Source organism: Zootoca vivipara, chromosome 16 (assembly GCF_963506605.1).
Source record: "Zootoca vivipara chromosome 16, rZooViv1.1, whole genome shotgun sequence".
NCBI lineage: Eukaryota > Metazoa > Chordata > Lepidosauria > Squamata > Lacertidae > Zootoca > Zootoca vivipara.
Window position 1 is genome coordinate 1,535,837 of NC_083291.1, and position 27,860 is coordinate 1,563,696.

The window sequence follows — 27,860 nt, forward strand, 5'->3', positions numbered from 1 at the left end:
GATTCATGTTAAACCACAGAGCCTAGGGCTTGCCGATCAGGAGGTCGGCGGTTCGAATCCCCGTGACGGGGTGAGCTCCCGTTGCTTGGTCCCAGCTCCTGCCAACCTAGCAGTTCGAAAGCACGTCAAAATGCAAGTAGATAAATATGTACCGCTCCGGCGGGAAGGTAAACGACGTTTCCGTGCGCTGCTCTGGTTAACCACATGATGGCTGGCCACATGATCCGGAAGCTGTATGCCGGCTCCTTCGGCCAATAACGCGACATGAGCGCCGCAACCCCAGTCGGTTACGACTGGACCTAATAGTCAGGGGTCCCTTTACCTAATATAATATGGCTATTTTCTTTGGTGTCTCCATAGTATGTAAGTTGCCATCATCTTAAAGCAGCCATAGTCCACATTTTTTTTATTATGGTGGGTGAAATCTCGCTTAATTTTATCTGACCTCTCAATTGCACATTAAAAACCATTCAGTTTGAATTCTTTCTAACCCCCCAAGAAATCTCGCTTACACACAGGAGGTTACGTTTGGTTTTATTAGATAGAAGAAGCACATTCTTTTCTTAAAGGCAAGTGTGGGCGTTAAACACAGTGTAGAAATAAACCGCAGGGATATATCTGTGCGTATCGCGTACATTCATCGGCGCCACTCTAACGAACCAGAATGGAGCCAAACACATTCTTCGGAGGAATAGCAGATCGTCACAACACACTAAGGCAGATGAAATGGATTGGTACAGAATTCTCTTCGCGCAGGGCAACGTTTTCCCAAGCATGATGCCTGTGCAATCCCAATGGTCCCCTTAGAAGCCAGCATACCCGTCCCTTCTCTCGCAACGCCACCCTTGCCACTCCTTCCGCATGCTCAGCCATGGCACAACATGCTCACTTCAAGGAGAAGCTCTGGTCCCTCGCAGGGAGGCATCTAACAGGGGCCCCCCAACAAGGTCCCTTTTTTGCTGACCTGGGTAGAAGAGAACAGCTGAGAAGGGTCGGAAGAACTTCCGGTTGAAGTGAGCAGACTTGGGACATGGAGCATGTGCAGAGAGCAGCGGCAGCATGTCTAACGGAGTTATTCCGTGACCTTCTGTCAGCACAGGGTGGATGGGTGTGGAGTTAGCAGCACGTTCTTCAGATACCATTCAAACGCTCCCATCTAGAAGGCAACCACTTTTGTAAAAACGTAAATAAATTTATATTTAAAAAGTTTGAAAAGGTCTTTAAAAAATATTTTAAAAAACACAGAAAAGTTCAAAAAAACCGTTTCTTTGCATTTAAAAAAATGCCACTGAACAGAGACATATCAATTCAACTGATTTACAAGATTTTGGGTTTTGGTTTCTGGGTTTTGCCCCCCCCCCCCAATTTGGAGTAGTTAAGAGTATATGCCGTCATCTCGCCTTTGCCTTGACATCTTTGAGATGGGCGATGAGTTCTGACAAGTTGTCTTATTCTCTTGTTCCGTGTCTATAAACAAGATTATTAAATGTTTGCTAATAATTCCTATTGGGTGGTTGTCAGTTCCTGCAATTAATTAAATTCCCAGTCTGGTGGTGGGCCTGTTCTACTCCTTAACCTCTACACGTTTTGTGCCGAAACGAAAAGTATTAGCAGATAGAATGAAAATGTTGCGTATTTTAACCATATAATTTTAGGGCATTGTCGTGTTCCCAAAAGATGCACCTTCTCGAACCAGCTTCAGAGCATCTTGCCATGCTTTTAATGTTTTGGTAGCATAACTGACAGCTGCAGAGTATTCTGAAACACAAAAACGAAAAACAAAAACAGAAACAGAAAATAGAGGATTACTTCTCAATACAGTTTAAAGCTTTTGATTGTTCAGAGGTATAAATGCTTTATACAAACTTGTTCTAAAATTTCACAACCTCTTCCAAGGCAAAATAAACGAATTCCCTTGAATTGTAAAGGAGCAAAATATTGGTTAAAGGTAAATAAAATAATGGAAGTAATTTTAGGATTTAGAGTCACAATATTGAAGCTGGCATTTATTACCACTTTTAAAAGTTCAAGGCACCAGAGACCTTTATGGACCTCAATCCATATTCACAAAGAAGGTCCTCAGTCCCTAGGGATTTATTTGGGCTTCAGCTCATTGTTTACTATAGGCATCCCCAAACTTCGGCCCTCCAGATGTTTTGGACTACAATTCCCATCTTCCCCGACCACTGGTCCTGTTAGCTAGGGATCATGGGAAATGTAGGCCAAAACATCTGGAGGGCCGCACTTTGGGGATGCCTGGTTTACTACATACTCAGTTTTTTTGTTCTATATCTATAATGCCACGACCTATAGTGAATACATGAAGCAAATAAGGAAAGGGATCCAAGGAAGGCAGGCCACATTTTCTCTGTATCACACGCCATTTCTTGGGAGCTGCAGAATTCCTTCCCACTAAAGGCAAAGGAAGTTCATAATGTATAAATTTGCCATACTAATTGCATTTTCTAATTTCTTACAGTGAAAGGTGTGCCCTCCCAGGTCTCACCTGGGAGCAGCCCCCTCTTCTCCCAGCAAAAATGAGCAATTCTAGATTTACCCAGAGTTAACCATCTCTCTCTCTCTCTCTCTCTCTCTCTCTCTCTCTCTCTCTCTCATGAGATTGTTTAGAAGCATATCCATTTCAGTTTTCCTCTATCTTTCAATGCTTAATTTATATTATTCTATGTTGCTCATATAAAGATATCACGTATAAAGCAACCTAGAAAGGACGCATGTACACAATTTATGTGGAACAAAGGTAACGTGTTTTAATATAGTTTTGCCTGTTCCCCATGTACATGCCCTGGTTATCTCTCCATTGAACTACTGCCATGCACTCTCTGTGGGGCTACCTTTGAAGGTGACCCGGAAACTACAACTAAACCAGAATGCGGCAGCTAGTCTCGTGACTGGGAGTGGCCGCCGAGACCACATAACACCAGTCCTGAAAGACCTCCATTGGCTCCCAGTACACTTCTGAGCACAATTCAAAGTGTTGGTGCTGACCTTTAAAGCCCTAAATGGCCTCAGCCCGGTATACCTGAAGGAGCGTCTCCACCGCCATCATTCTGCCCGGACACTGAGGTCCAGCTCCGAGGGCCTTCTGGCGGTTCCCTCACCGCAAGAAGTGAAGTCACAGGGAACCAGGCAGAGGGCCTTCTTGGTGGTGGCACCCTCCCTGTGGAACGCCCTCCCATCAAATGTCAAGGAAATAATTATACAACCTTTAGAAGACATATGAAGGCAGCCCTGTATAGGGAAGCCTTTTAATTCATAATGTTTTATTATGTTTTCATATATGTTGGAAGCTGCCTAGAGGGGCTGGGACACAAATAATAAAATCATCATCATCATCATCATCTGTCTGAGAGTAAATCCTGGTGCTAGTGTACAGTCTATACAGCAGCCATGGCTAACCTGCTGCTGGACTACAACTCCCATCCTCCCTGACTACCGGCCATGTTAGCTGGGGTTGATGGGAGCTGAAGTCCAGCAACATCTGTAGGTTTCAGGCTTCAGAGGATCTAACCCCCCCCCCCCTGGTAGTTTTGCCAGAAATGGATAAGACAAGGAAGGTTCTTACCAATGTTGTTCATTCAATATTCACAGAGAGAGGCTTAGAAATGCAGCCTCTTGGAGTAATGGCGTTGCTCTGAGTAAATCTCCACCTCCCTTTTCTCCTATGTACTTCCTCTTTCGTCAACAGCACCACCCAACCTTATGGTTGCCGCTTAGGGCCATCTGTCTCCGAGCCCTTTGCTCTCCTACTTTCAATGCTTGCCGGGTTCTGGGAGAGGGGGGGGGGTCTGGAATGCTTTCCGGTGATAACATGTCAGCCAGCTGCTCCGGCTCTGCCTCCTCCTCCTCCTCCTCTCCCATGATTTCCCAACTTTCGCCCTCACCTGCCTCTGAGCAAAACCAGTGTTGTAAATCTATACTGTCTTCCTCTTCTCTGGAGGGTTCAGGCTGTTGGGATTCCATTCCCTCTATTGCTGGATAGGTGATTGTTTTCATCACATGTCTGTGTTGACATTCCATACCAGGCTTCCTCAACCTCGGCCCTCCAGATGTTTTGAGACTACAATTCCCAGCATCCCAGACCACTGGGTCCTGCTAGCTAGGGATCATGGGAGTTGTAGGCCAAAAACACCTGGAGGGCCGAGGTTGAGGAAGCCTGTTCCATACTATTGGAGTCATGAGAACGGAAGTTCAGTTACACTGTTCCGTTATGTAGTACTGTTTGCTTTTACTGTTCTCTCTCGGAGAAGGAGGAGGAGAGAGGAGCCATGTTTCCTTTGTTCTGTAACACTTGTATATAATAAATTAGCTGAGATATCCACACCTCAAATGCCTAGCTTCTGCTTGGACTCTGCTATTGGATTGTGTGCACATATCTTTGGACAGTGATGGGCAACCTTTTGAGCTTGGTGTGTCAAAATTTGCCAAAACACCGAGCATAACTCGGGTGGTGTGTCACTTCAAGAAAAAAACCATAATTTTGCGATATTTATAGTTTAAATAAAAAAAATGTATAATTGTAATATATAACTGTATTTAATAAACCAAACCAAAAAACCCTTATTTATCACAAAGTGCCCAGAGTTGTTGAGCTTTTTGGGGATATCTGCTGACCAAAGTTTTGGAGGTTTTTTTGTGGGGGTACAAAAGTTGCTTTGCTTTTGGGGGGATGCCCCAAAGCTGCTGCGCTTTTTTGGGGGGGAGAGAACAGAAATAAATGACAAATAATACCTTCACTGGAACTAACACGCAGCACCGACATAGCCTGCCAAAGCGCCAAAAAAAACCCCAGCACAGAACGGGTTAAAAAATTAACGCTGTTACACCCAATCAACGTCTGCCAAAGCGCCAGAAAAAACAGCATAGAAAGGGTTAAAAAACCCATATCTGGCTACCAGCAGCAGCAGCAACAACAACAAAAAGGGATCCGGGTTTTAATAGCGGAGACAAGGAGTCAAGCTGTAGCGTGAGGAGCGGGAGAACAAATTGGGGGGGGGGGACAACAACAGCGCTAATGGGCTGATGGGGCGGGTGCCAGCAGTGAGGGCTCTGCGTGTCACACCTGACACGCGTGTCATAGGTTAGCCATCACTGTCTTTGGATATGTGTCGCAGAAGCGCATCGGGAAAGAGTGGTGAATCACCCCAAGGGTCGCTTGTGGGAGAGAACGCAGCTGCCTAGCGTTTTCCAAGAGGATGCAGGAGCCCAGCGCAGTTTATACCAACACAGGCTGGGGAGGCGATCTCTGGATTCCTCCTCTGCCCAGTCCCTGATTTTAGGAGAACAGGTTCCTCACCCTGTTAGAAAGCCACCTGGCGAGGTCCTTCTCCAGCTTCCCTTTTCTGCAGTGGCACCCACAGCAAGAGGCAAGAGGAGCAGAACTTCTGTGGGTCAACATCTCTTCTGCAGAATGCAATCTCTTGGTCTTATTCATCACGAGCTTCCAACACCAGTAAAAATGTCAGGCAAAGGGAAAAGGGAGTTCAACTCCGCATTCTGTTTCCCCTTCCCCGCTTTGAAATTCTGCAGCTTTTCCTTGGGGCCTTTTTGTCCAGCTAGCTTTTCTTATTTGCTGGTTTTTAGTTTTCAAACACTGGAAGGACAGATCGTGAAGCTGAGGCTCCAATACTTTGGCCACCTCATGAGAAGAGAAGAATCATTGAAAAAGACCCTTATGTTGGGAAAGATGGAGGGCACAAGGAGAAGGGGACGACAGAGGACGAGATGGTTGGACAGTGTTCTCGAAGCTACGAACATGAGTTTGACCCAACTGCGGGAGGCAGTGCAAGACAGGAGTGCCTGGCGTGCTATGGTCCATGGGGTCACGAAGAGTCGGACACGACTAAACGACTAAACAACAACAACAACAAGTTTTCAAACACACATAAGCATACACACACATGGGTTGTTCTCCTTTCACTACACACTAACTTTTGAAACACATTGAAAGAGTTCAGACACAAAGATGTTGGGAGCAATTAAAATATATATATATTACTTTCAAGTTCTGCTGGGTTTCTGCCCAGTCCATGGAACCGATCTGGGGTATAGTAGTCAACAGCAAGCTGGTTGCTTTATTGGCATTTTCTTTCAATGTCTTCATCACTTTATCCACCGAAACCTGGGAGGACAAGAACAATGAAAGCAAATTCAGTCCTTGTTGCATGTGTCCTCTTTCGGGTCCTTTCTGCTTTTGGCAGGTTCTTTTGGGGAAATGACACACAATGAAATGAAAAAAGAAGAAGCTTAAACTGGCAATCCTCTCCCAATGGAGGATAATAGGGTCAGACACCCCCCAAAAAATAAAGACGATTAACTTAATTGTGTATGCAACAACAGCAGCTAGAATCTTATACGTGCAGAACTGGAAAGAAGACAAAACACAAATGAAAGAAGAATGGATTTTAAAGCTAATGGGCTTTGCAAAACTGGTGAAACTAACAGCAAAAATAAGACACTGACATGAGGGACTACTCCAGGAAGAAGGGAAGTCCTTTGTGGAATATCTGAAAAAATGCCATAATCAGATGAAATCGCAAGCAGGATTTGAAATATAAGCAGTGGAAGGAAAAAGATAATACAGTGCTACAGTGGTACCTTGGTTGTCGAATGGCTTGGCTCCCAAACAAATTGGCTCCTGAATGCTGCAAACCCAGAAGGAAGTGATCCGGTTTGCAAACGTTTTTTGGAAGCCGAACAAACTCCCGGAACGGATTAAGTTTGACAACCAAGGTACCACTGTATTTGAGATAGAAGAATATGTCGTAGGTGAAATTTTCTCAGAATGCAGTATGTAAATAGGATGGGATTAAGAACAGCGTGGAAGAAAAGGCGGGAAGTCAAAGTTTAAAGAGAAATGTATAACAAATTTGAAATCTGGAATTTATATGTAAAGATTTAAAAGTGTAGTAAAAAGTTCATCTCTGCCAAAAAGGAGGAGTGTCCCTTCTGAATATTTTTCGTACCTCTGTAAAACTGGGGTGTCCCCACAAACCTGCCAGTGCCTCCCCCCTTCTGCATGGACGGCGCCATTTTAGCTACATAAGGACCCACCCTTCGCAAGCAAACCTAAAAGTGAGAAGCAGCTGTCACTCACGGTTTCTTCGTGTTCCTTCCAGCAGTCGTAGTCTGTGGCCATAGCAATGCTTGCATAGCAGAGACCAGCTTCCTTGGCAAGAACCACTTCAGGGACCGTAGTCATGTTGATGACGTCGCCTCCCCAGCTGCGGAACATGAGGCTCTCGGCTCGGGAACTGAAACGCGGCCCTTCGATGGTGATCATGGTTCCCTTGGAGTGGCACTTGATGCCAAGCTTCTTGGCAACGTCCATAAGGACCTGGGCGCAAAAAGACAGGACTGTCTTTACTCTTAATAATAATAATAATAATTTTTTATTTATACCCCAACCTCCCCAGTGAGAGCCGGGCTCAGGGCGGCTGACATCAATAAAATTACAATAAAACGTAAAAGAAAGAAAAACCATTGATTAAAATGCGGATTAAAATACAATTTAATTTATTTATTTTTTAAAAATGCAGCCTTATTTTAAAATTGCCCAAATCAAAACCATAAGGGAGGAAAAATATAGTGGTCAGACTGAGTCCAGCCCAAAGGCCAAGCGGAACAGGGCCCTGGTCTCCTGTGAGAGTGTTCCACCAAGTCGGGGCCAATACTGAAAAGGCCCTGGCCCTAGTTGAGGCCAATCTAGCCACCTTATGGCTCGGGATCTCCAAAATATTGTTATTTGTGGACCTTAAGGTCCTCTGCGGGGCATACCAGGAGAGGCGGTCTCGTAGGTACGAGGGTCCTAGGCCGCATAGGGCTTTAAAGGTCAAAACCAGCACCTTAAACCTGACCCTGTACTCCACCGGGAGCCAGTGCAGCTGGTAAAGCACTGGATGAATGTGATCCTGCGGCCGGGACCCTGTAAGGAGCCTCGCCGCGGCATTCTGCACCTGCTGGAGTTTCTGGGTCAGCTTTAAGGGCAGCCACACGTAGAGCGAGTTACAATAATCAAGCCTGGAGGTGACCGTCGCATGGATCACTGTGGCCAGGTCAGGGCGAGAAAGAGAGCATATGCACCGCTGGGGTGCAATGATCCGCCCAGCGCCCCCAAATTTAGTTTAGCAGTCTTGTTAAAATATATTTTGGAATGTATTTCTAATTACTCCAAAATGTGTTTCCCGCTTAGCATTCATCGTAAAACGAAGAAAAAAATATGCAGCTTGCGGAATTCATAGTGTGTGTTCTAGGCATGTTTTTTGCAGAAATGGAAAACTAGAATCGTGTGCTGAAACGCATGTACCACAGTAAAGTTTTTTGAATAAAGTAATGTGCAGGAAGGACAGGGAAGTGGATTAGCATCTATCAAGTGGCAAACCCCCCCCCCAAATAACAGCAATAACAGCATTAGATGAAACAGGAGGTGATAAAGCCGGAAATGAAAAGCAGATTCATGAAAAGAAGATTCTGGCTGCAGACGACGGACTTAATAAGCGAAGATCCACAAACCTCTCTAGTTTTGGCGCAGAAAGGTTCAGCCATAGGGACGTGGCAGACTCCCTGGAGGCTGGGACAGCTCCCATCATAAAAGGTGAGATGCCTTTTGGTGGTCCTGTGGGTGGGGGGAAACATGGATTAGAAATAAATAAATAAAACACCTGGGGATTGGCAAGGAAAGGTCAACATGTTAAGTCACCATAGTATCAATGCCATCCATTCGCCTCTTTTTTTCCATCTTGCAAGCCGGCAAGGATGCAATAGTTATAACATACAATTGAGAATTGTCCAAGAATCACTGCTTACGTAATATATTACATACACACTTTGATGAACTATTAATAGCTGAGGAAGCCCTTCGGGGTGAAACAAGGAAATATCCGGAAACCTTATTCTACCCTCTAGCCTACCCAGCTGCCTGCGTCGGCTGTAGCCAACCTCACCCGCTGTATTGTCCGTGACATCCCAGGGACCTTTCCTTAACCACATTTGAGAACTGTGTAATATATGAACTTAAACAAGAATGTATGAAGAAAGGAAGGAATATATCTGCATTCGATTTAATTAAATAGATTCAATAGATACAATCCTTGCTTAGGGATTGGATATGGTGTACAGTAATACCTCGGGTTATGAACGCGATCCGTTCCAGATCGCAGTTCGTAACCCGAATAGTTCGTAAACCGAACGTGACGCGCAGCGCCATTTTGCGCATGAGCAAAGCGCGATTTGCGTGATTTTCGCGCTTTGCGCATGCGCAGACCGCGCGCGGGGCGAAAACACTTCCGGGTTTGCGCAGTTTGTAACCCCAACTGTTCGCAAACCGAGGTGTTCGTAACCCGAGGTACGACTGTACATCCTGGACTTGATTCGTGTGACAGGAAGTAACCGGCAAAGATCAGTACAGCACTGGGATTTTCAGGCTGTCACAGGGACCGTAACACACTGTTTAAGTCTCCTGAAGTATCGAATCAAAGAAGGGACCCCTAAGGACCATCTAGTCCAACCCCCTGCAATGCAGGAATCTCAGCTAAAAGCATCCATGACAGATGGCCGTCCAACCTCTGCTTAAAAACTCCAAGGAAGGAGAGTCCACCGCCTCCCAAGGGAGACCGTTCCACTGTCGGACAGCTCTTACTGTCAGAAAGGTTTTTCCACGTGATTAGTCGGAATCTCCTTTCTTGTCACTTGAAGTGTAATTCCAGGCTCAGCAGAAGCATGAGGGAACCTCACCAGAACAAAACACAATGATGGCCATGACCAGGCACGTTTGTGGACACTGATAACAACATCGTTGACCTTTGGAATTAAATCATGACTTGAGTCCCGTGCATCAAACGGTTGCTGTGTAGGTGGCTTCTGTTAAGAGCCTTTTCCTTACCCTACCTGATTCCATTATTCACCCCCCCCCATTCCCCACACTCATTTAATTCCTCCTGCTAACAGTCAGTGTCTTGGACTGGCTGGATGCAGAGGAGTGGGGGGGGGGGAGATGCCAGCTGGGGACCCCCCAAGTGACTCCCCCAGGAGAAGAAGGCTCAGGACTAGGGGGTGGATGGTGGTTAGAGGGGGAAGAGGGACCGCCAGTCTTCTCAACTGACCTACTGGGAAGAGTTGCTGTGACCACTAGGCCTGTGCCATTTTGGTTTCTTTGAATAAACAGTTAACTTCACTGACACTGATGTTTTTATTGCTGGCTTGCTCTTGACAGTCAGCCAGTATTCAAGGCTCACTGGGCTGTTGTTGTTTTTAGAGGTTTTCCCCCTCTCCATTTTAAGGGGTTCCCCCCTCTGCTTAAGGCTTTACACTGCCACAAACTTGGGTTTTCCCCTCCAATCTATGCATGTGTCCGGATGGCTCCAATCTGGCTACAGAAGGCTCAGCCCCTGGATGAGAATCAGCTTGCTTTTAGACTATATTGCGGGCGGTTTGTGGAGGCAGCGGCGGCGGCGGCGGCGGGGGGTTCCCAACAGTTCTCCATCTCCCCATCCCTGACATATAGGATGGAATCCCTCACCACCCTTCCTGTGTCTTTAAACAGAGTGACTTAATTTCGTCTCACAAAGAACTACAAACGTCCTTGGCTCATTTTCAAAATGGCTTCTCAGCATGGGGGGGGGGAGAGATCCTCTTCAAGACCCTCCACTCTAATCTCGGCACATTGTTCTCCACTGAGTTCTTATGGGGCTATTATGGGGCTTTCTCTGCTTGTTTAGTGTGGGATGTATAATCACGGAAGCAGCCAAATGAAAGATTTCCGGTTGCCCAGAGTAGACCCACAGGGGAATGCGGCTCCAGGCAGAGAGGACGTCCTGCCACACCTGGTCTGGAGACTCCTCCTCCTGTGTGTGACCAGGTAGATGGATGTAACCCTGGCAGACCCTATAAAAGGGCTAGCCACACTGCCATCCGTCACGGTCGCTGCAGACCTGTGCAGCACCCCCGGACGTTTCACGGTCTATATGCGTACTACACCAATGACAAATCGTACCTCAGCTGCAGCTTCCCAGACTGCTAACTGGATACCTGCTAGTTTAGTTACCACAGACAAGGATGTTGTGAAATCAACAATGTTGCTTTACTTATGCGTACAAAAGCTTGTGGTTGCTGAATGAAAATGGTGTTCAATATACTTATAATAAATGACCTATACCTTCCTCGATTGTTACCGGCCTATTACCGAACTAAACAATTAATTAATAAACACAACAAGTTTCACAATGAATGATTATCCTGTCTGCTAACTCCCGCCAATGCTCCACCGATCTCTCTCAAACCCAGCTCTCCCTATGGACTCCTAGCTCTGACTCTCATCAACTACCAAGATCAACTGACTCAAACTCCAACTATAGGTAGGTAGCCGTGTTGGTCTGAGTCGAAGCAAAATAAAAAAATTCCTTCAGTAGCACCTTAAAGACCAACTAAGTTTTTATTTTGGTATGAGCTTTCGTGTGCATGCACACTTCTTCAGATAGCTTTCGTGTGCATGCACACGAAAGCTCATACCAAAATAAAAACTTAGTTGGTCTTTAAGGTGCTACTGAAGGAATTTTTTTTTATTTTGTTCAAACTCCAACTGACTGCCTAACTGCCTCCAGGGAGGGGTTTTTATACCCCAGCTGAGCCCGCCCCTGAGAGTTCCAACTGGCACAAACTTAACTCCTTACATGCTTGGTCCTGTCTCAGGGCGAATCGCCGCACCATCTTCCTCTTTTTGGACTCTTTTACCTCTCTTCTGTCTCTCAGCCAGCAGCACATGGCTCATCCTTGCAGAGGATGGAAGCCACTTGGTAGAAAGTCTGAGGCCTGGCTCAGACACCTGTTCTCTACAAATGTCACTGCAACCACAAGATAAAGCTTGCCTTCAGAATACTACTGTGGACCGAATACAGTGGCCCCTTGGTTCTCAGACTTAATCCGTTCCGGAAGTCCGTTCCAAAACCAAAGCGTTCCAAAACCAAGGCGAGCTTTCCCATAGAAAGAAATGCAAAGTGGATTAATCCGTTCCAGACTTTTAACATGCACACGAAAGCTCATACCAAAATAAAAACTTAGTTGGTCTTTAAGGTGCTGCTGGAAGGAATATTTTATTTTGTTTCCCCTAAAGCAGCAATTTAACATGAATTTTACTGACGAGACCATGGATCCATAAAATGAAAGCAATCAACAATGTACTGCAGTCACACAATCAATCCATCAGTAGCTGAACTGGGTTCCACACAGTCACAAAAACAAAGAGCCGCAAAAACAAAAACGCAAAATAAATAGCAAAAACAGACCCTCAGCGTAACACTCAAATCGGAAGCGTAACACTCAAAATGGAGCACGTTTGGCTTCTGAAAAAAGTTCACAAACACTTCCTTCCAGGTTTGCAGTGTTTGGGTTCCAATTTGTTTGAGTACCGAGGCGTTTGAGAACCAAGGTACCACTGTATAAGTAAATTTTACTCTCACTTTTAATCAAGACTGTCGTGTTATTTTTGTTTCAAGAGGGAAATAAAGGGGAAACTAATCAGGAACAATCCAGAACGGACAATCCAGATTGGATTGCTTAATTTAAAAGGATTCTCATGAATTATCAACTTGCTCCCAATAAGTTGTAAAGGGAATGTGCTCTGCTGCTTGCTCACTGGCATGAGCGAGTAGGGATAATATTTAATCAATATATCCTCTCCTACATTCCTAAACATTCCCACACCTAGGTTTCCCCTGCATCAAGTATGCGTTGTGTGGTCTTTGGTTCCAGATCCACGAAGCAGTATTTTCATTACAACCCCTCGCCACCCCATTAATATCATCCATATATCAAAAGCAGGGATGCTTTGGGAATAAAGCTTGTGGGGATTACACGAGGAAATTGTGCAGGCATGTGTGGGAATGACTGAGATCTGGTGCTGGCAAGCCACACCGATCTTTGAGTGTGTGGGCATTAGCGCGGCAAGCCGGCTAATGTCAGAATAGGAAACACGTGAAGAAGGAGAGGTCAGAGGCTCAGGTCAGCAGGGCAACAGGTCACAACAGAGCTAGAAGGATCTAGGAGGATCTGGATGGAACTGGATGAATCAGGACAAACCAGATGGGTCAAGCCAAGGAGGGCAACACAATGGGAACTAGGAGGGGGTGTTTACAGAGTGACATGTGCTTGGAGCATGGACAGAGGGCATGGCAAAACAACACGTGGGCTATGGAGGATGTCTTAGGGAGTGACCGGGTGTGACGTTACAGGAAACATCACCTTGTATGGGACTGCACTGCTGTAATTGGCTAGAAGTTACACTGTCGTTGTAATGATTAACTGTCATCCTGAGCTTTCAATAAAAGGAAGCGCTCGAGCTCTGCTCTTGGTCGCCTTCCCATTGAGTTCAACCTGCCTCGAGTCGTGTGTCTTTGCCCCAGACAACAAACGCTTCTGCTCCAACCCGAGATCTAATTCAATGATTGCCCAGCCTAGCTCCTCATATAAGATCTCCACCTCTTTTTTTACCTGTCTATAAACTGGTCTATTATGACAATGTCTCCAGGCTGAATCTCTTCTCTCAACGAACCACAGGCTGTAGTCACCAGCAGATGAGAGCAGCCCTCTTCCTTCAGGGCCCACAGATTGGCACGGTAATTGACATGTGTCGGGATGATGGTGTGATGTCTCCCATGCCTAAGTAGAGAAAGATGGGAGAGAAAAAAACAGCGAAGCTAAAATTCAAGACCGGGATGGACGGGACGGGATGGGACGGGACAGGACATGACGCGCACAGAAGCAAACAACTTGCATTTCGTGTTGCGGTTAGGAATGAATTTACCAAATTGTGTTTTTATTCTCTTCCACCACCACTCTTTGAAAGCAATTTACTTATGTAAGCATCTAAGGAGAGTAGCTGGGGATCGGGGCCAACAGATCTGGCCAATCCAGAGGCTTCCATTTGCTTTCCTGTCTCAGGAACAAATGTTGTACACCTTGTGTGCCAGAAGCTATGAGGGTTTAGTACATATACCATGTTTCTCATATTTTAAGGCATCCCCCAAAAATAAGCCATGGCAGGATTTCCAAGGGTTGGTGAAAAAATAAGGCATACCCCGAAAATAAGCTCTAGCGCAAAGCCCCGACCGAGCGAGAGGCGAAGCCGCGGGACCCAGCAGGAGCCTCGGTGTCCCCTGTGCGAAGCCCTGGGACCCCGCAAGAGCCTCAGCGCGCGGCGCGCTAACCCCCGTGACCCGGCTGGACCCGTAGCTCAAGCCGTGGCAGCTGGCAGGAGCCGCGGCAAAACCCTGGGACCCGTCAAGAGCCTCAGCGCACGCACGCTAACCCCCGGGACCCGGCTGGACCCGCAGCTCAAGCCACGGCAGCTGGCAGGAGCCGCGGCGAAGCCCTGGGACCAGGCAAGAGCCTCAGCGCGCGGCGCGCGAAGCCCAGGACCTGGCTGGACCCGAACTGAAGCAGCGCTAAGCCCCGGGAGCCGGCAGGAGCCGCGGTGCGTGAAGCCCGAAGCCCTGGGACCAGGCAGTACCCTTAGCGCACTGTGCTTGAAGCCCTCGGACTGCAAAAGTACGGTACTTAATTAAAAAAATAAGACATCCCTTGAAAATAAGCCATGGTGTGTTTTTTTTGAGGAAAAAATAAATATAAGACGTGTCTTATAATATGAGAAACACGGTAGTTTCTAAGGGAGCAGGTGGCGCTGGGGTCTAAACCACTGAGCATCTTGGGCTTGCCGATTGGAAGGTCAGCTGTTCGAATCTGCACAATGGGGTGAGCTCCCGTTGCTCTGTCCCAGCTCCTGCCAACCTAGCAGTTCGAAAGCATGCCAGTGCAAGTAGATAAATAGATACTGCTGTGATGGGAAGGTAAACAGCGTTTCTGTGCGCTCTGGCTTCCATCACGGTGTCCCGCTGAGCCAGAAGCAGTTTAGTCCTGCTGGCCACATGACCCGGAAAGCTGTCTGTGGACAAACGCTGGCTCCCTCAGCCTGAAAGCGAGATGAGCATCGCAAGCCCATAGTTGCCTTTGACTGGACTTCACCATCCAGGGGTCCTTTCCCTTTCCCTTTTTACATATAGTTTCTGGTTCAAATCCTCAACCCTGGGATTTAAGGCCTGGGATTTTAAGGTTTTTAGGACTGGGAGATTTTATCATTTTTCATGTCTCTGTATTCCTCTGTCCCAAACTCTCAAGAAAGTTTACATTTAAATTGCACCTATCTGTTAAATTTATATCCCAACCTTCCTTATAGGGCGGCACACACTTCTGTGATTAAAAACAAAACAAAGCTCAACAATTTAAAATGGAATTTAAAATATATTCAAAACATTTAATAATCCATTCAAAACAATAAAACAAGCAAAGATGACAGCAGCAATTAGAAATATCTCGATACAGAAAAGCAAGGCAGAATGGAAATATGTTGAAGAGTACTTAAAAAAAGAAAAGATAAATACAAATTTGGTGATATGCTTCGATTAAAATACATATAGGATGAACAACAAACGGATAATAAATAGAGGAAAGGTCAATCTAGCAGATAATGTGGGGATAGAGATAAAGCAGGACAAGGAAGAACTGATAAAGGGAAGTGATGTTCAAACAATAGGAAGCGCTCTTTTTTATCTGTATTGTACCTCTATGTTTATGTATGTGTTGTTTTTATTTGTATGTATGTGTACACATATCTCATATGCATATGCATATGTAGGGGTATATGTATATATATATATGTTATATTCTTTTTTCTCTCTTTTTTCTTTCCTCTTTTCTTTTCTGTTCCTTTTTTTCTCTCTTCTCTTTCTTCTTCTTTAGTGATTTGGAGTTGCTTTTCTGTTTTTGTGTAATTCTGATGTGTAATTTATGATTTTGCTTTGTAATTCTGAGGTATAATTTATGATTTATGATCTTGCTTTGTAATTATAAAATACGAAATAAAGGCTTTTTTAAATATAAAAAAACAAAAAAAACCAATAAAAGAAACAGAAGAACAGAAGAAACAAAATCACGTGTCTGCACAGGCCTGCTGAAACAGGTAAGTTGTCAGCAAGCATAAGTATTGTCCAACACCATTAACTGAACTTGGAAGTTCTAAAAGAAGAGGAACAATTTTTAAGGTAGAAGACTCAATCAAGCCAATCAAGATCTATAAACCAATTATAATTTACTGAAATGCTGGAGATAATCCTCAGCATATAGTGTGCATCTTTATTTAGCAGGTTAGATGCCTTGATTTCATACATTTACGGCAAACCTTATTTTTCGGTAGAAGAGAAATACAAGTGATGCTTAAGGAATTCTTACCTGGCTAGAAGCACACAGTCAACATTTTTTATCTTCCCCAAAATCAGAGCATCTGATGGCTAGAGTTCCAAACAAAAATAACACAAGACAGGGATGGAAGACGACACATTACAAAATGCCAACAGTAAATTTTAAACAATCTTAACTGCTATTTAGGCATGATTTTTTAAGGGGGGGATTCTTATTTATAATTTTTTCATTTATAACAATCCAATAAAAGCCACATTAATACAATACCAAATTAAAATTCAATTTAAAAAGCCAGTTATCAAACAAGTTATGGGTACTTACCTTTCCATAAGGCGTATCAACGTATTTTTCTGTCCGTCCTTCTAATATGTCTGGGTCGTCCAGACCGGTCCCTCCAATAATTCCAATCTTGCGCACAAGAAACACGCATTAGTTTGGAAGACATTTGAAACTATTCCTAAATGCTACACCATAATAGTGTTTGGTTGTCACCGGTCCCCACCCCCCTCGCCATTCCCCCTCCCCCCTCCTTCCTAATTGTTTAAACCAATTCATGAACCAAGAACTTATACACTGACCACTAATAATGAAACATATGTTGTAGATATTTTTCCACATTTATTATGCTATGACATGAGAAAACTACATTATTCTTGTTTATAGCCCCCCCCCAATAGTGTTTGGTTCTTGTTGTTTTTAGATAAGGAGTGTGAAAACTTCACCATGCTTGAACGAAGGCCGTGGAAAGACAGAAAAACATCTACAGTCGTACCTCGGGTTACGAACAACCCGGGTTACGAACTTCGCAAACCCGGAAGTATTTTCGCCGTGTGCGCAGAAGCGCTGCACGGCTTTGCGCATGCGCAAAGCGCAAAAATAGCGCTTTGCGCATGCGCAAAACGGCGGTTTGGGCCCTTTTCGGGTTGCGAACTGTGACCCGGAACAGATTGTGTTCATAACCCGAGGTACCACTGTATTTGTGTGCAGTGCCGGATTTACGTATAAGCTAACCAGCTCTAGCTTAGGGCCCCACTCTCTTGGGGCCCCCCAAAAAATTTAAAGGAAGAAAAAACCTGGATGTACATTTCCAAAATATAAGATAAAAACAAATAAAATAAAACCTACATCCAGCAACAGTGTTTTGTGTTGTGTAGGCTCCTATGATGTAAGTCATGGGCCCTGCCTGCTCGCTTCCTCCCTCAAATATCCCTGGTTTGCTCCTTTCTATATATAGGGTGCCTACATTCTGTATGTGCAAATGGCTTTAGATACCTATGAGGTCCATAAATTACCATATACCATATTCAACACAAAAAAACAGCAACAATTTGTTGTTAACAAAGGACAGCTGGACATATCAAGGGCCCCATGACCTTCAGGAGCTGAGGGCCTCATCCAACCTAAATCCGGCCCGGTTTTTGCGAGACAACTTCTTACACCGGCCTTTTCTCTCTCGTTTGCTCAAGCCTCTGTACATTTATGTGTGTGAATCCTAGTTTAGAAAACCACATGTGACAAACAAGACTACCCAAGGGCCAACAGTTCTCTGATAATTCCTGCTGAAATCTCCGTGTCAGCGATGGGAAACCCGTGGCACTCCCACCGTCCTTGAGCCCTGGGCTCGCTGCCTGGGACAGAGGTGAGCAAAGGCTGCAAAACCATCTGGTGGAGAGATGACCTTGGATGAGTCCAACGTGGTTCAAAGCTTAGTCGGATGCTGGTGGCCAAAGGAAGATGTTTGCTGGGGTGCAGCAAGAGAGGGTGATGGTTTTAAGGTGTTCAGCGAGCGCATGGTTAGGACATGGCTTGCGGGCAGATAGCGTCACCTTATGATGGAGCCTGACAACTTGTGAGCGAAGTGCCAGACCCAGGGGGGCCATTGGCTGGGAGTGGGGAGGATGATTCTACAAGAAGGCAGAGTCTGGGCATCGCTGCTACAACAATGAAACCATTGTTGTGCTGGGTTTTTTTTTTAGGTCAGGAATGGAAAAAACCAGTCACCCTATTTTTAGTCCGAGGCAGCTTCCTTACAGCTGACTGGGATAGGGAAGGGAAAACTCTGCCACCCACACACATTTCCTCCTTCCGCAGAGGACAGGCAGTGTGCCAGTCAGGGGCTTTCCAACTCAACCAGATGAGAACAGCAAATAGGTATGAATGGGACCGAAGGAAAACCAACCAACCCCCCATTCCTTCCCCCCCAGCCCCTTGCCTCAGTAATTGGCTCTAGCTGTGGGCCACGGGTAGCGCTGTGGTCTCAACCACTGAGCCTCTTGGGCTTGCCAATCAGAAGGTTGGCGGTTCGAAACCCTATGATGGGGTGAGCTCCCGTTGCTCGGTCCCAGCTCCTGCCAACCTAGCAGTTCGAAAGCACGTCAAAGTGCAAGTAGATAAATAGGGACCGCTGTGACGGGGAAGGTAAATGGTGTTTCCGTGCGCTGCTCTGGTTTCGCCAAAAGCGGCTTAGTCATGCTGGCCAAATGACCCGGAAAAACTGTCTGCGGACAAACGCCAGCTCCCTCGGCTAGTAAAGCGAGATGTGCACCGCAACCCCAGAGTCGTTTGCAACTGGACTTAACTGTCAGGGGTCCTTTACCTTTTAAATAAGTTTTAATAGGGGCGCGGGTGGCCCTAAACCACTGAGCCTCTTGGGCTTGCGGATCAGGTTGGTGGTTCGAATCTCTGCGATGGAGTGAGTTCCCATTGCTCTGTCCCAGCTCCTGCCAACCTAGCAGTTCGAAAGCATGCCAGTGCAAGCAGATAAATAGGTACTGCTGCGGTAAATGGCGTTTCCGTGCGCTGCTCTGGTTTCGGTGTTCTGTTGCGCCAAAAGCAGCTTAGTCATGCTGGCCACATGACCCGGAAAAACTGTCTGCAGACAAACGTTGGCTCCCTCGGCCTGCAAAGCGAGATGAGTGCCACAACCCCAGAGTCATTTGCGACTGGACTTGTAGGGTTGTAAGAAGTTTTGTAAGGAGAACTATATGAATTATTGTGAAAGCGGACTAAGAAGGAGGTTTTTTTAGGATTTGGATTTTATAGCAATAACTATTAAAATAAAATGCAAAATTAGAAAGGAAGTAAGAAACCATCAGTCGAGGTTGATGGAAGTCCTAGGCGGTGATAGCCAAAGGTCTGTTATGTTTTCTAAGATGGGATGTAATGTTTGGAAAACGTGTAAAAACAAACAAGCAAACAAACAAACAAACAAACAAGATCAGTAGCTGAACTGGGTTCCACACAGTCACAAAACCAAAAATGCAATATAAATAGCAAAAACAGGCAGACCTCAGCGTGACACGCAAAATGGAAGTGTGGCACTCAAAAGGGAGCATGTTTGGCTTCCCAAAAGAAGTTCGCAAACCGGAAAACTTACTTCCGGGTTTGCAGTGTTTGGGTTCCAAGTTGTTTGAGTACCAAGGCATTTGAGAACCAAGGTACCGCTGTAACGTAAAAAAATGTTGTTCCCCTGTAAGTATCAAAAGATAAATCAAAGCACGGGAGGGCTGGCTTTGAACATATACAGTGGTGCCTTGGTTTGCATACATCTTGGATTACAAACATGTCAAAACCCAGAAGTGCATGTCCCAGTTTGCAACCTTTTTTTGGATGACAACCCATTTTTTTTGGATTACAATTTTTTTCGAGGCCCCATTGGCGAAAGCGTGCCTTGGGTTACAAGCTGTTTTGGTTTACAAACGGTCCTCCGGAACGGATTATGGTTGCAAACCAAGGTACCACTGTAATAGCTTTTTACTTGCAGAGAACCCTTTCCACATCAATTTGTCTACCGTGGAATCCCCACGTTGCAGGAGTTTCTGGGAGGAAATGCCCAGAATTTGCAAAAGGTGCATGTCAGCCCTGATGGACCTGCCATAAAATAACCACCACAGGGAAAGTTTAAGAGTATCGAGTGAATTGTCTCTTAAGCAAGATTGGCTGTCTTTGCTGGTTTCACAGCGGAACCTCAGGAAGATTCTGAGGAACCCTGAGATTTCCTGAGACATAGCTTGAAAACCACTGGATTAAGCAAACCATTGTGGGGGAATAAATATCTGTGTTGCCAGATACTTACAATAAATAAATAGCAACAGACATAAAATACTCCATCCCACACTCTGTGCCCACTTCTTTAAGACTGACCTCTTTCTTATTTAAAAAGACCTTGCATCACTTTCAGCTACAATAGGAACATTTATTTCATTAGCCTAAGGCTATGTGGTTCTTGTTATCAGTCAAAAGTTCTGCCATAGCGTGGCAGAGCCTGCCAAGGACCAGCTCAGACAGAAACACATATTCTTTCTGATTTGCTGCCATCTTGTGGCATGGAAGTGGTAGTGCAGGCAAACCGGGTGCAACATCAGTGAAGACCGATTTGCAATTTCCAGTGTGCTCGTAAAAACAGGGTGGATAAAAATCAATGCTTTTTAAAAAAATAAATAAATAAATAAAATTGGATTTTTAAATTTTAAATCAGATTTCTTAAAATAAAATGCTTTTGGAGGAAAATTCTTTCTAAAGATAGTTTTCTATTTAAGTTACATTTAAGTTTTCTATTAGATCAAACCTATCCATTCTTAAGGAAATCAGCCCTGAGTGCTCCCTGGAAGGACAGATCGTGAAGCTGAGGCTCCAATACTTTGACCACCTCATGAGAAGAGAAGAATCCTTGGAAAAGACCCTGATGTTGGGAAAGATTGAGGGCACTAGGAGAAGGGGACGACAGAGGACAAGATGGTTGGACAGTGTTCTCGAAGCTACGAACATGAGTTTGACCAAACTGCGGGAGGCGGTGGAAGACAGGAGTGCCTGGCGTGCTCTGGTCCATGGGGTCACAAAGAGTCGGACACGACTAAACGACTAAACAACAACAACAAAGTTTTCTATTTAAGTTACATTATAGTCTAAAGGAGTCCCATGGACTGCAAGAAGATCAAACCTATCCGTTCTGAAGGAAATCAGCCCTGAGTGCTCACTGGAAGGACAGATCCTGACAGATCCTGAAGCTGAGGCTCCAATACATTGGTCACCTCATGAGAAGAGAAGACTCCCTGGAAAAGACCCTGATGTTGGGAAAGATGGAGGGCACTAGGAGAAGGGGACGACAGAGGACGAGATGGTTGGACAGTGTTCTCGAAGCTACGAACATGAGTTTGACCAAACTGCAAGAGGCAGTGGAAGACAGGAGTGCCTGGCGTGCTATGGTCCATGGGGTCACGAAGAGTCGGACACGACTAAACAACTAAACAACAACAACAGTCTAAAGGCTATTCATCAGGAAATAAGGGTTTGTTTTAAGTTTTTCATGTGTGCTAAAACTCACGTCTTTTTAAAAAAATTGTTTAACCACATTAGTTAACAAACACGGGTATATAGGCTATAATGTTATTGTTTCAGTTAAATAAATTGTTTAAATTGTTATTAAGGAAATGATGGCTTTTCTCTTTCCAATAAAGTACAGCAGAAAATTAGTCCAAATATAAACAATAATTTCATAATGACCTGTCTTTGTATTTCTACGGTAATAGTATAACCAAACCAGTAAATTTTGATATAACTGTAAAAACTACTCTGAAAATTTATTATTCCAAAAATGAAACCTTCACCTGGTTGTAAATGCTAAGATTATACCAGCAAGAATGAGTCTTTCTGTAAAAAATAAATAAATTTAAATCCACCCTGCGTAAAAGAATGAAACAACGCTGGAATAATACTGCCTGAATGTTACCATCAAAAGGTTCCTGTGTCACGCAACTGAAGCTCCCATTCCACATTCCAAATACCCAGCTGGAAACCAAATCCCTCCCAAGTAGAATTATAGAGCTGGAATGGATCTTGAAGTTTATCTAGCAACCCTCGCTGTTACGCCAGAGCCAGAGCTACCAGCTTGGGCTTCCGAGTTTGGCTGCTTTTGGGTATCAATTACTTTATGCTCTGCTGTGATCAGCTGGAACACGTTTTGCTGCAAAAGCAATTTATGTGCTCGCTCCACTTGCTTAGTAATGAATAGTACACCTATGCAAAACGGAGAAAGGCTTTCATCAGGCAAGGATAAAATGCACAGGCCTCAAGTTGTCTTAAACTGTAGGCAGCACCCAGTTAAATACTGTTAAGCCAATTGAAATCAATGTGATTAAATGAGCCGAACGTTGTGCTGGAGTCCGGCCAGAGGGAATATAAGTGCTTGAGATGAAGGAAGGAGGAGGAAGAAGGAGAGGAGCAATTGCCTCCCATAAGTGGGGGTCTCTGCCACTTCTCAGGAGGGGAGGGGTGATGCAGCGGAGAGGCCAGAGCTTTGCGGATGCCCCCGCAGAAACACCGGATAAGCTCCATCAGGGCACCTGTGCGGCCGTGATCTCCCTACCACCTAGCTAGCACCCCCCTCTCCCCTGTAAGTGGTAGCAACTCCACTGCAGGGAAGCTACGGCTGCAACTCTATCCCACTGGCCATGGGCTTTGAAGACACTCAAACTCAGGATGCAAGGGAGAATCATAGAATCGTAGAGTTGGAAGAGACCACAAGGGCCATCCAGTCCAACCCCCTGCCGAGCAGGAAACACCATCAAAGCATTCTTGACATATGCCTGTCAAGCCTCTGCTTAAAGACCTCCAAAGAAGGAGACTCCACCACACTCCTTGGGAGCAAATTCCACTGCCGAACAGCTCTTACTGTCAGGAAGTTCTTCCTAATGTTTAGGTGGAATCTTCTTTCTTGTAGTTTGAATCCACTGCTCCATGTCCACTTCTCTGGAGCAGCAGAAAACAACCTTTCACCCTCCTCTATATGGCATCCTTTAATATATTTGAACATGGCTATCATATCACCCCTTAACCTTCTCTTCTCCAGGCTAAACATACCCAGCTCCCTAAGCCGTTCCTCATAAGGCATCGTTTCCAGGCTTTTGACCATTTTGGTTGCCCTCTTCTGGACATGTTCCAGCTTGTCAGTATCCTTCTTGAACTGTGGTGCCCAGAACTGGACACAGTACTCCAGGTGAGGTCTGACCAGAGCAGAATACAGTGGTACTATTACTTCCCTTGATCTAGATGCTATACTCCTATTGATGGAGCCCAGAATTGCATTGGCTTTTTTAGCTGCTGCATCACACTGCTGACTCATGTCAAGTTTGTGGTCTACCAAGACTCCTAGGTCCTTTTCACATGTACTGCTCTCAAGCCAGGTGTCACCCATGAGAAACGTGCTAAGAGGAAGGAACGCTCGGCAAACCCTCACCGTGATCAACTTCTGCCCAGAAACCAATGTCCCCACTGTGGAAGGATGTGTGGATCCAGAATTGGCCTCCACAGTCACTTACGGACTCGCTGTTAAGACCGTGTTTATGGAAGACAATGGTACTCGGCTACAAGGGATCGCCAAAGAAGTAGTAGTTTGAAATTAGCCAGGAGCCAGGCACATTTTGCACCTGATTGACCACTTGTGACCAAGTGTATCTTCACTTGGTGGAGCGTCTCCACCCCCATCATTCTGCCCGGACACTGAAGTCCAGCTCCGAGGACCTTCTGGTGGTTCCCTCCCTGCGAGAAGCCAAGTTACAGGGAACCAGGCAGAGGGCCTTCTTGGTGATGGTGCCCGCCCTGTGGAATGCCCTCCCACCAGATGTCAAAGAAATAAACAACTATCTGATGTTTAGAAGGCATCTGAAGGCAGCCCTGTTTAGAGAAGTTTTTAATGACTGATGTTTTAATGTATTTTTAATCTTCACGTGTGTGTGTGTGTGTGTGTGTGTGTGTGTGTGTGTGTGTGTGTCTATTCTGACCTCTTTTTCTTAATGGTGACATATTCTTCACAACTTTGGGCAGGGCATCAAGGTGGGGTAAGTGAAGACAACTCACTATAATTTTCTTCACTGCTCCTGCTAAGGTTGCCCCTTTTTGGTTCCAGAAATTCATTCTGTTTGGGCAGATAAAAATGCAACGGATAGAATTCCAAAGGAAGTGTTGTTAGTGTGTGAAAACAGTCAAGATCCAAGGATCCCCAGGCAAGCACCTCCAGATGGTAGAGATGTCAGGTACCATCCTGGCATCCCCTCTTGGCCGCAAGTGGCCAATAGCCTGGTGCAAAATGCGCCTGGTGAATTTCGAACACTGTTGATGACTGTCGGCCAAGTGACTCAAATGCACACTGTGACTTCAGGAATATCTCCCTCTGCCTATTTTCTTCCTAATTTCACATTCAGAATGAAGACGAGGGAAAAGTCTTGGAAGCACAGCGCAGTTCCAGGGCGGATACCTCCCCCCCCAGCTTTTCAGAGAGAAATGGGATTCTCATGTGCAGCAGAACAGCGACCAGCTGCAACCCTTCTCTCTGAGCTTGGAGGAAAGGAAGAAACTAAGGCAAGGTTTTGCCCTGATCCCACCCACCCCCTGGCAGAATCACCTAATAATCACAAGCCTAAATGACTTTAAAGGTTTTCCCATGAAGTTGGAAATGGTTTGTACTTATTGCTTCAACAAACCCTAACTCCTGTCAGCTACATGTGAAAAAATTCCTTCCTAAGTTTGTCATAGGTATGAGCTTTTGTGTGCATGCACACTTCTTCAGATACACTGAAACAGAAGTCACCAGACCCTTATATACAGTGAGAGGGTGGGGAGAGGTATTACTCAGAAGGGTGGTGGGAATGAGTGACTGGCTGATAGGTGTGGTAGACCGTTAACGACTGCAATTGGTCTTACAGGGAAAAGCAATGGGTGAGATGGCTAAAAATAGCTTTATCATGATATACAGTGGAACCTCGTAAACAGACTACCTCTGTTTACGAACGCTTCAGCGAGCGAACGCCACGGACTCGGGGAAGTGTTGACATCCGGATTCCGCAGCTCGTGCATGCGGAGAAGAGCTCTATCGGTGCTTCACGCACGCGCAGAAGCATGCCTTCAGCGAGCGAACGCCTCAGCGGAATGGATTGCGGTTGCAAACCGAGGTACCACTGTAGTGAGAGGGTGTAGGGCTAATTGCAGTCTCAATAGTCAACAGGTTTGCCACACCTATCAGTCAATCAACCATTCCCACCACCCTTCTGAGTAATACAGGGTCTGGTGACTTCTGTTTCAGTGTATCTGAAGAAATGTGCATGCACACGAAAGCTCATACCAAGAACTTGTTGTTGTTGTTTAGTTGTTTCCGACTCTTCGTGACCCCATGGACCAGAGCACGCCAGGCACTCCTGTCTTCCACTGCCTCCCGCAGTTTGGTCAAACTCATGTTGGTAGCTTGGAGAACACTGTCCAACCATCTCGTCCTCTAGAACAAACTTAGTTGGTCTCTAAGGTGCTACTGGAAGGATTTTTAAAATTTTGTTTTGATGACGTCAGACCAACACGGCTACCTACCTGTAACTAGCTACATGTGACACATTCGAACTCTGCGGACACACAGCAGAATTTTTTAAAAAGGATAAAAAGAGATAACTCAAGATAGGTTAAAAAAATACATACACTGAAAGCATGAAGGAGACAAGATCAAATTCAGCAAGATCTCACTGTTTCCTCACTGTAATAGGAAGCATTCTACCTCTACAACTCTACTCAAGAGGAGCTGCTGCTATGTGTGTATCTAAGTGCATACATTCTGTCAAAGCAACAGATACGATCATTTTCAGAAATGGCAAACTACGGAATATCGATCACGTGGATTGGAACTATCCAAAGAATGCAAATAGGCCGTTCATGGTATTTCAGTGTGCCCTAAAAAGCAATGCGGTATCCTGTATAAGGAACAGGTTCTGTGACTCACAGCTCAGTTGGTTAGAGCTTGTGGTTGAAAACGCCGAGGTTGCAGGTTGGATCCCCTTATGGGACCAGCTGCATATCCCTGCACTGCAGGGGGTTGGACTAGATGATCCTCAGGGGTCCCTTCCAACTCTACAATTCTAGGCTTCTGTGATACAGGAGTCTAAACGCACTACCTTTCACCAGATTTCTAAAAGCCGTTGATTAGCTATATTTGAAGGGCACGTGGTGGAAAAGCCCTCTGTGACTAATAGAGGAAACTCATCTGAATAATTAAGAAAGGGAGGGTGAGAACTAAGCACAAGCCTCAGACTGCGGATCACCTCTGGATGGTCCTTTGGGGCAGCAACAAGGGGGATGGAGACAGGGGTAAAGGTAAAGGGACCCCTGACCATTAGGTCCAGTCGTGAGCGACTCTGGGGTTGCGCGCTCATCTCGCATTATTGGCCGAGGGAACCGGCGTACAGCTTCCAGGTCATGTGGCCAGCATGACGAAGCCGCTTCTGGCAAACCAGAGCAGCACATGGAAACGCCGTTTACCTTCCCGCTGTAGCGGTCCCTATTTATCTACTTGCATTTTGATGTGCTTTCGAACTGCTAGGTTGGCAGGAGCTGGGACCAAGCAACGGGAGCTCACCCCGTCACAGGGATTCGAACCGCCGACCTTCTGATCAGCAAGCCCTAGGCTCAGTGGTTTAGCCCACAGCGTATTAAGAAGGCAGCTGTTTTCTTTGCCGCACAAATCGGGGGGTGTTCATTCCGGGATTCTTAATACTGTAGTGGGCGCTGTTTCTAAAGCACGGTGCTTTCCAAGAAAGAAGCAGCGGTGGAGGAGGAGGAAGAAGAAACCCAAAGGCAAAACCCCCCGTTTAACAAAAGCCAGGGACACTTGGCCAAGTGTCCCCGAGCATGTCTGCAGAAACCCACCGTCGCCTATGCACAAAGCCCGGCCTGTCGCCAGGCCCTTCTGGCGCGCAAGTGGGGCTTACTCCCGGGTAAATGCACCCAGGGGACTCGGCGCGCGCGCACCCTTCGGACTCCAGGGGCCCAGCACCGCTGGAGAGGGCGCCTTTACGCGCGCCAAAGGGCGCCTAGGCGCACGACTCGAGCAGGCCGACGGAGATCCCCAAGGACTCCCGGCCCGCGCTCGCGCGCTCAGGCCCCCTTCCCGTTCCCCGGGAGCCCGGCGGCGAGGCGGCCCCTTCGGGAAACGGAAAGGGAGCAGCCGAGCTGCGTCCCCAGCCGGGCGAGGCGGCAGCAGCAGCAGGGAGGCGCCTCGCTTACCTTCACGGGCGGGCAGGCGGCGGCTGCAGCCATGTTGCTCGGGGAGGAGAAGCGGCGGAGAGGAGGGCGGTCCCTGGCCGGGCGCGCCCACCGGCTCTCCGCCCCCGGCAGGAGGCGAAGCGCGAAGCGCAAAGCGCGGGGATCCTGCCCAGCCAGCCAAGAGGTTCGCGTTTGTCGCTCCAGTTCCCTTCCTTCCCTCCCCTCTTTTTAATTAATAAATTTATCCGTTTAGTAGTTTTTCAAATTATAATTTTACAATCACATATCCAACATGCAACTTAAAAACAAGATTCCAGAGAATCTCCTGGATTTCCCCCCCTCCCCTTTGTGGGTCCTATCAATCATTTCCTCCTGCATCTTTTATCATCATCCAAATCTTTTACATCTCCAAAATTCGCCATTAAACGACAAGTGTCATTTGTCGCTGCAGTTTCCTACGGTAGGCAGTTCACGAAATCTAGGTGGAATGAAACCTTGAGTAGAAGCCAGGTTAAAATAACACACACGAGCAAGCCGACCGCAGCGATCATTGCTGGCCGTGGTCGTGATCCACACAATGG

The 27,860-nt window shown here is 46.1% G+C and overlaps 1 protein-coding gene across 1 annotated transcript; it reads right to left on the bottom strand.

The window, feature by feature from the left end:
- Positions 1–519: 519 nt before the first annotated feature.
- Positions 520–27,377, bottom strand: MTAP (methylthioadenosine phosphorylase). The gene is made up of 8 exons (XM_035141288.2): positions 27,301–27,377; positions 16,585–16,671; positions 16,294–16,352; positions 13,501–13,668; positions 8,530–8,632; positions 7,115–7,354; positions 6,017–6,139; positions 520–1,758 (listed from the first exon to the last, which is right to left on the bottom strand). The coding sequence occupies exons 1-8, from the start codon at positions 27,331–27,333 to the stop codon at positions 1,720–1,722; spliced, it is 852 nt and encodes a 283-aa protein (XP_034997179.2). The 5' UTR covers positions 27,334–27,377; the 3' UTR covers positions 520–1,719.
- Positions 27,378–27,860: the final 483 nt, after the last annotated feature.

Coding starts and splice junctions, on each gene's coding strand:
- MTAP (XM_035141288.2), bottom strand. CDS start 27,333: ATGGCTGCAGCCGCCGCCTGCCCGCCCGTGAAG. Junction 16,672..27,300: donor CCGCCTGCCCGCCCGTGAAG/GTAAGCGAGGCG, acceptor CTTGTGCGCAAG/ATTGGAATTATTGGAGGGAC. Junction 8,633..13,500: donor ATAGACCAGTTTATAGACAG/GTAAAAAAAGAG, acceptor CCCCACCCACAG/GACCACCAAAAGGCATCTCA.